This window comes from Acanthisitta chloris, unplaced genomic scaffold (assembly GCF_000695815.1).
Source record: "Acanthisitta chloris isolate BGI_N310 unplaced genomic scaffold, ASM69581v1 scaffold13482, whole genome shotgun sequence".
Lineage (NCBI taxonomy): Eukaryota > Metazoa > Chordata > Aves > Passeriformes > Acanthisittidae > Acanthisitta > Acanthisitta chloris.
Window position 1 is genome coordinate 10,695 of NW_008659974.1, and position 8,678 is coordinate 19,372.

The 8,678-nt window shown below is 48.6% G+C and overlaps 1 protein-coding gene across 1 annotated transcript in view; it reads right to left on the bottom strand.

Annotated features, from left to right (window-relative positions):
• Positions 1-6,156: 6,156 nt before the first annotated feature.
• The window catches only part of NSFL1C (NSFL1 (p97) cofactor (p47)), a gene marked incomplete at its 5' end in the record, with an annotated part of 5,988 nt that continues 3,466 nt past the window's right edge, over positions 6,157-8,678 (bottom strand). Inside the window, 3 exons of the mRNA XM_009069629.1 lie at positions 6,157-6,540; positions 7,528-7,692; positions 8,183-8,320. Of these exons, the coding sequence (XP_009067877.1) occupies positions 6,378-6,540; positions 7,528-7,692; positions 8,183-8,320 (466 nt within the window). The remainder of the gene's footprint in view (positions 6,541-7,527; positions 7,693-8,182; positions 8,321-8,678) is intronic.

An 8,678-nucleotide genomic window follows, 5' to 3' on the forward strand; every position in this document is an offset into this window, starting at 1 on the left:
AAGCTTTATTTCTGCTCCGCTCAGCTCCTCCCCAAGCCTCTGTCATGCTCTCAGTGCCTCACAGAAGGCAGCAGCACCCGCTGGGGCTAGACAGGATGTCACGATTGCTAGAGCAGCATGGGGAGCTCACAGCCCGCCTCTGCGTGGCAGCAGGGTTCAGCTTGGTGCTGCAAAGGCAGACTTTGGTGAAAAGCATCAATCTCACTGTTAATCACTGCTGTACACTGGGTGACTTGCTGCAGACAGTGAGCTTTCCAGCCACTGTGTGCCGAGGCCTGAAGTCTAACCAAGGGGCTGGAGGAAAAGGATGATGCCTCTTCCATCACTTACTTATCTTTTGTTAACAGTTGCTTAAAAATAGGTTTTGAAAGAAAAGGGAAAGCACTCAGCAACACCCCTTGTTCTGGTCAGATACTCAGCAAAAGGCTCAGAGAAACCAGAGCTCAAGGTTGTGTTGGAGTTACTCACTGTGAAGGACAGGTGCCTTCCCCAGAACTCTCTTCTCCACTGCAGAACTGTGAGATCTTACCTGTCCAGGCAGCCCAGGAGTGTGTGATACCAACAGCTGTGACTCAAGCCATGCTGGCTCAAGTGCCTTCTTAGGGCACTATGACCTACAGACAGGCTGTTCAGGCAAAAGAACCCCATTGGAAAAAAAATGAAATGAAAAGAAGTCTAAAGCCAGCACATGGGGGTTTTGTTGGAACAGAAGCAAGTGGCAGCATTTGGATGTGTTCCACTAGCAAGTCCTCTAAAGGTTTACCTCTCCTTGACTGCTCTGAGCATGGCCAGAGGCTCTCAGGTTCCCCTTTGCACAGCTGCCTTCTCTTGGTGAAACAGGAGACAGGACTTCAAGAGCCACCGAGATGGATGAGGCAGAAGAGCTGCTGCTACTGTAGGTCTCGTAAGCCATTAAAGAGGTAATTTAAGGAGGAGTCATGAAATGTACCTGAGTAAATAAGAATATCTGGAATCTATTCAGGAGCTCCCAGCACTGGGACAGACAGGCTCAGTGCAGACAAGGCAGAACAGCAAATAGGATAAGCATTTAGGAATGTAGTAAATAAGACAGAAAATTATAAATTAGTAAATCAAGAGGTGCTTGACACTGGAGCTCTTCAACTCTCAAAGATGTTGGCCTGTTGCATCACTAGTATTGTACTACTCTCTGTAGAAGTGTATAATTGGGAAACGTGGGACTTGTTTGGAAAAACTCGTTGACAGGAAACTAGAAAGGATTTCACCTCCCATTTCTGTGGAGCCCTGCAGGATCCTGGCAGCTCAACCACCTGGCCAGCACCTGCAGTGAGCTGTTCCACAGTTTGATGGTGTGTGCTTGATTCACTGTTCATCAGTGCTGCCATAGGAGCCCACTTAGCACTCTGGCCACAGCCAACCCATAGAAGTCCCCAAGCAATCCGCAGTGACATAGTCCATCAGCTCCCAGGGCTGCTCTGCCATCACATCAGCCATGTGTGTTCACACATGTGGCACAGCACATGCACTGCTCACCTGAGCGAGGAGACTTGCAGCTGAACTCTTCTAGCACACATCCACTACCTTGAAGCTTTTTTCCTTCCTGAGGTAAAGCGAACATGCCCATAACACTCCACAAAGCTGGGAGGGCAGTGGTACCCCATTCACAAGGCCACAGGCAAGGAGAGACTCAGCTCTGCACGACTCAGCGAGCGACTGTGCGTGCAATGGCTGATTCCTCTCACGCCATGCAGAGCATTGAGGTGTATGTTCATGTACCTGTGCCTGAAGGACAGGTATAGAAACACACAGCTCAGGGAATTCTGGCCTGAGCCTTGCAGCGTGAGAGGAGTTGACAGGCTTTTCTTTCATAGGATACAGCTGGCATGCCAATAAAGCACTCCTGGCATCAGGCACAGCTGAGAAATGTGGGCTCCAGCTCCCAGCCCTGCCTCAGGTGGCTGTCAGACACCCTGCCCTGGAGGGTGCTGGGGGTTTACCATGCAAGCACCAATGGAAACCCACAACCTGGTAGGAAGAACAACTTAATGGCTTAATTAAATCTGCCCTTTAACAGCACTAATGGAAACAAGGCCATTCAGATGCAGTAAGGGGAGAGCCCTCTCTTGCTTTCACAATCCAGCAATCCTTCACACAGGTACCTTGAACAGAAAACTCCTGCACAGACACCAGCTCCTGCCCAAGGATTAACACAGGTATCACAGCTCCTCCCCTGGTAGTGGTGAGCTTTGAAGAACCCCTCAGTGTCTTGTTATATGTGACTATGACAATCCCCTGAGCCCATTTTCCACTGTAACTACAGAGTCAGAAGAAACATCAACTCAAAGTTCTTTTTCTTGGTAACAAAGGATCTATAAAGCAGTGCTGCTTTCAAAAGAAAACTGACTGAACTTCCAGAGAACATCCCAGGAGCAGACTGACATCCTTTTAATCATTCCACTAAATAAAGACAGGGAGCTAAAGATCCGCCCAAGAAGCAGCCATGGCATGAAAGTCACTTTCTCCTTCTGGAAAGATGTAGTGTTATCCAGCATAGAGGAGCAAAACCTAAATTAAATATAACTGATTATTACCAAAAGCAGCAAGAAAAAAAAAAGCCTAAGTTTTCAGTCATTCTCTTGCAGCTGCTGTTGTGCACGCTGGTATTTCTTGCTACACCAAGAAATGAGTGTTCCTACACCAGGATCACTGAAAAAGTAGGCGACCAAAGACCTTGGGGTAAGCAAAGCACTGAGCACTCAAGAAACACAGACCAGGAAACATCCCACAGCATAAGCAGCATTACAGAGGGGGAGGTAAAGTTCCCAGGAAATGGTGCAAAATGCTATCAGAAAACACAGGAACTAAACCTTAGCAACAAGGACATGTGAAAGGCAAGAAGAGGAAACAAAGAACTGCACATGATGGAAAAAAAAAATCCCAGGAAGTTCTACAGTTACCAATCTGAGGAAAAGAAAACTGTTAAAATACAGCACTTGGAGAAAACCAGATACAGTGAAAGACATCAGCCTCAGATAGGACAGTTCAGTTCTGAAACTGGGCTGTATCTTATCATCCAGAAACTGAAATGAAGCGAGTTTTCACATGAGAGGAGGAACACTGCCTTAACACCAGGGTATGAAAGGCCAGGAAGACAGACACAACTTCCTTGTGGGGGAATGATCCGAGAAAAAAGGAAAAATTTTCAGTGAAACACTTCTCTAGGCAAAGAAGGAAAAAAAAAGGCACATTTTTGGTGAGCATAAATGTCACTTCTAGAGAAGCCCAGTCCTGGCCTATGACTCTGTTAGAACACAGAAATGGAACAACAAAGGAAAGAGATACTACCAGAAAGTCAAACAAACTCACTAACAACCATCACAAACTGCAGGAGTGTCAGAAATAAGGATTTACCTACTGCAAAGGCACACGACCAAATAGAATCATGGAGTCAAGGAGTGATTTGGGTTGGAAGGAATGTTAAAGCTCAACTGGTTCCATCCCCTTCCATGGGCAGCAACACCTTCCACTAGACCAAGTTGCTCCAAGCCCCATCCAACCTGGCCTTGAACTCTTCCAGGAATGGAGCTGCACAAGACAAGGAAAGTGATTTTCTTTACAAAATCAAGGTGCCTCTTTCCACCACCCCCTTTTTCCTGTTCTGGTGTATTCCCACTTCCCCATTAATTAGCCTGACAGTCCTTTTTTGCCTTGTAGCTTATTTTATAGTCAAACACTTCACCACCTTACAGAAGGAGACAGTTTAATACAGGAGACTGCATGTGCATCACTTTGTTGATTCCAGAGGCTCTTTTGTTGGCTTTGGAAGAAGACACATCTGTCTTGGTCACTGATACCATTTCAGCACTCCATCAGGCAGCAGGGCAGAGCTGACCTGCTCACCAGGAGATACACACTGCTCATAACTTAGAAAAACAAAACCCAGGGAGAATCAGAGGCAGGAGGAGCTGGCAGCAGTGTCTCGCGGGGCTCACGGACACACCGGAGCACAAGGTGCAGCTCCCGCAGACAGCCGAGCTGGCAGAGCTCCTCAGAGAAGCCTTCGAGGCAGAGAACCGCTTCTCGGCAGCACTGCCACCCTCCGGCTCCAGGGAAAATTCCCTCTGCCTGGCAGAGAAACGTCCCCGAGTCCCTGGATTTTTCACCTCTCCCTCCCACCGGCAATGAGAGAGCTGTGAAATTCCCATCCGTGAGCAGAAACTGCGCAGCAAAACCTTGGGATCAGCAGCTGGAGGAGTTGCTGTCAGGCTGCCAACACTCATTGGACGTGAGGGCACCAGCGTGGTCAGCTCATCCAAAGCCCACGGATGCCAACTGGCTACCACCTCACTGCTCTGATGCCACCGGCTAATGAAGGCAGGAGCAGGAGACAAATAACTTGTACCCTTTCTGTTAGATAAATTTTCTTTCTGGATCTAGGAGCACACCCTATCCAGCACTCTGGAAAATGTTGTCCCAAGTCCCCAGAATGGCACATGTGAAGATCAGGATACAAGAATTCCTCTAAGTCACTTTGCACAAGGCAGTTGTGACTATTTAGATCCAAGGGAAATTACCTTTCTCAATTGTCTCTGTGTTGGTTGACACAAGTTACTCACTGGTCATGACATACACCAGGGAGTGATGCAGACAGGTGAACTCCAAGCTCACCTGTCAGAAAAAACAGTCTTTAAAAATGCTGCTGAGATGTTGAACCTCACGTAGCTGAAGACAGCTCAGCAGGGAAGCCTGCTGGCAGAGCAACCCAGAGAGGAGACACCCTCGCCAACATCAGCCAAAACCCAAGAGCAGATGGCAGCCATTATCAGAAAGGGTCAAACACTGTTTTCCTATTTTGTGGGCTTTTAATGGCAATTTTCACAATAATTTACAAATTGGTTGTTATGCACATTATATATCCTTTTACCAATGAAAAGTGGGAGTCAATTCAGCTCTCAGTTGAGAAACTGCTGTAAAAATGCCCTTGCTGAGGGCTGGTCTCTGCTCCTGCTGGTTTGTTACTACAGGCAGCCAAGCAAGTTCCTCACGCTGAACCTGCCCAACCTGCCAGCCCTCCCCAGCCTGTACCTGGAGCTCTCTCTGCTCACACCAAGGCGAGGAAGCTTCCGAATACTGAGCAGGGTGGACTGGCAGCATGTCGGCCTGTCCACCACAGGACAGGGAGGGAGCATGCCACAGCCCTTGGGACTGCTCCCAGGGACCCTGCTCCCAGGGAGCTGGTGACTGGAGCCCACGGCACAGCTCTGGGCTCTGCTGGGAAGCCCATGGCAAGGAGAGAAGCAAACACATCTACCTGGAAACTCGTACGTGTGATGCTGTGCCAGCGCTACCAGTGCCTCATGTCTGGGCGTAAGGAATTCACCTGCAGGATTCTGTTCAAAGGAGAGAAAGATACAGAGACCTGAGCCCAAAACACAAACAGAACAGACCAAAGCTGGAGAATTCCAGGTGTTCAGCTATGTTAGTCCTCAGCAGAGGAGAGGAAATACATCAGAGGGTACAACACCCTGGAGTTTTTCCACCCAAGCTGTTGCCATCACCTCAATAATTCACTTCTTAGGATATAACTTGATTTCCAGTAAGATTCTGTTTGCCTTTTACTTCCAGTCACTTCAAGCTGATTCAGCTTTGTACCTTCTTGGAAAGACGTCAGCAGCAGGGTTTCTCAGAGAAATGCAATACAGCACATTAAACCTGCAGCCAGTCTGGCCTGCCAGGGAAAGTGCAGGCAGAGCAGGTGGGGACTGCAACAAACGCCCCAAGAGTTCTGCTGAGGGAAGGAAAGTCAAGGCTTTCTCTATGGAAAAGCCTGAGAAGTGTTAAACCTTGCACCTCTCACATGTCGGAGCTTTCCCCACACTGAGCTGCTTCACAAAGACTTCCCCCACAATGCTTTCACAGGAGGGTAACCATTATCCTGACAATCAGATCACCCATTCTTGGATACTTTATATTTAATGTGAGAAAAAAAAAAAAGGAGTACTTTGCAGCAGTCCCTGGAGGGAACAGCAAAAAGATTGTGATGAGCAGTAAACAGACAGAAACTGCTCCCTGGAGCTCCCTTCCCCCTTGCCTTCCACCCTTCTCTAAGTGCAGTAACTCAATCCACAAAGGTAACTGAACTCTCCTGGGAGAATCTGGGGCACAATAGGCTGCAGCTCCTTTCAAAACGGATTCATTTCGTTTATTTATTTTAAAGTCCACTGATCATCATCATCAAAAAAAAAAAAAACCATGGGAAATGCAACTAAAGAGAAAAAAAGTCCAACCAAGACCTAAGAACCCAGAGCTACGAGCAGATGTGGGCCTGTGTGGCACGGCGCAGGCGCCGGAGGAGACGACGCTGTGCTGCAGCAGGTGTGTGGCCAGAGCTGGGTCCTTTATGTCAACCGCTGAACGATGACAGCATTGAGCAGGTTGGCTTCCTTCAGGGTCTGGTTCTCATCAGTCAGCTCTTTATTGGGGAAGGTGGTCATGAGGACGAAACTGGTGGCAGCCATCGCTGGCCGAGCATCTACTATGAAGAGCCGGATGTCACGGATCCTGCGCCAAGGGATCAAACACACAAGGGTGATCCTGTTACTGAACAGCCTGTATGAACACACAGTCACAGCCTGGATTCACCCTCTCCAGAGCAAGCAGCCCTGCACTCATGCACTTATCTTTCAGCTCACATCACAGGCCACAGCCAGACTATTCTGATTTAACCTGCTCCTCTGTGGGCTCCCATTTAGTGAATGACAGCAGCTGCTTTATGGGCTACAGACTCGATGTTCTTTGTCTGTGTTGTCAGGGGGTTATTCAAAACTGAAAGCTTCTGAACCCTTTGTGATGAACAGATTAAACTGTTTGACACTTGCTGCTCTGAGTGACTGAGCTTGTCACACACAACAGAACCCAGATGATCTCAGCTCCCATGAGCAGCCACGCAGTGACACAGGATCCATTTCCTGAGCTCAGTCACAAAGGGTTTTGTCACTTTTTGCCCTGGGCTTGATTCTCTTTTAGAAACTGGAGGAACGAGTACGAGCAAATGGGCACCTGTGAGATCAGGGAGGTGAGACGGACTTCAGGAGAGCAGTCTAACGAAGCAGCAGGGTACCTAAGCCAGCTTTGCTCATCCAAGGGAACAGAACTGTGGTAAGAGCATGTGGTGCTCCATTCAGCCCCACAAAAAATATGAACTGAGTCAGAATAACTGAATCAGGTTCCTAATTATCTGTCAGTTTCTAAAGCCCTTAGAAGATATTCAGTTTTTTATAGATTACATCAAGGAAAGTTCTGCTGATAACACTGACACTCCTAGGTGTGGTATCACTGGCTATAATCTATCCCCATTTGGAAAGCAAATCCTATCCAACAGGTAACGACTGCCTTAAAACCCCACAATAATTCTGTTCCTCTTCACCTATACAGACAGATCCGCAGAGCTCCCTTTGGCAGGCTAGCCAGGATTTAATACCTGCCCCACCTGGGCCCAAGTCTGCAGTGCCATTCAGGCCTTCCCTGTGTTTCCAGTTGTGCTCCTACCTGTGACTGTGGTTAAACTTCTGGACCAGGCGCCCACCGTCGGCGAGACGGATCTGGATGTTGGTGACAGGCTCTGACTCATTGATCGCGATGGCAGAACTGGCTTTGGCTTCATTCTCTGCCTGCTGGGCTGGTGAGCTGGTGCCCATCACCTGGGGTGCAGTGCTGGCAACAGGAGACACAAGGTGAGCTGCTGAAAACCAAACTTCCACAGCTGCAGGGTGACAGGAGGCAGGCAGTGAGCTCACTACCTGCCAGGCCAAACTACCAGGGCTCCTAGACAGGAGACACCAAGCAAGCTGGAAGTGAGAATTTAAGAGTCAGATAGTCAGAAAAGGTCACCTCTACCATCATCTTTGGTACCACATCACAGGTCCTCACACCCCCACAGGAACAGGGGCAGTGTCACTTGGAAACTGCTCCTACACAACATACCATGGAGGTTCCAAACCAGGGACCTGCCTCCTGCCAGGGAGAGGCTGAGCCAACTCCTCACAGTATGCTCAGTGAGCCTTGTTTCCTTAGAGCAACAGCTCCTATCCCACAGGCACCCAGAGCCTTTCCTTGAGAAAGATGAATCAAAGGGCTCCACCTAGCAGGGCTCTCCAGTGACTCACATCACACACACAGCAAACCAGCACCACTGTTTCCTCACCTGCCCAACTTCTGTCCTTCTCCAGTAAATGCTTTGAAGACACTTTTAGGTTTCACATACTCCTCATCACGGTGATCCTCCATATCCAGGTTCACCTGCCCACCTCGTGCTAGCCTGCGCAGCTCGGCTGGGACTTCCCTGCAACGAGAGTGTCCTAAGGAAGCTGCCTGAAGCAGCAAGGCAGGAAAGTGTGGGGAAAAAAAGCCCCAGACCTCTGGAATTTCAGGAATCACAGTGAGCCCTTGCATAATTAACAGGGCAGATGCACACCTCCCCACTCAGAGACAAATTAAAGGTTACTTTTCCCTGGCCCTCACCTGCAGTGACATGATGCATCAGAAATTCTCAGCCTAAATATGAACATCTGTTTGTTCACTTCAAACTCTCAAGGCCCCACACAAATCAAAACCAATCTCCGTTTACCTGATGCAAACGTTCCATAATAAGAATAATTAAGCTCTTACAAGAAAGCTCAGGTGAAATGTGCCATGGGTTC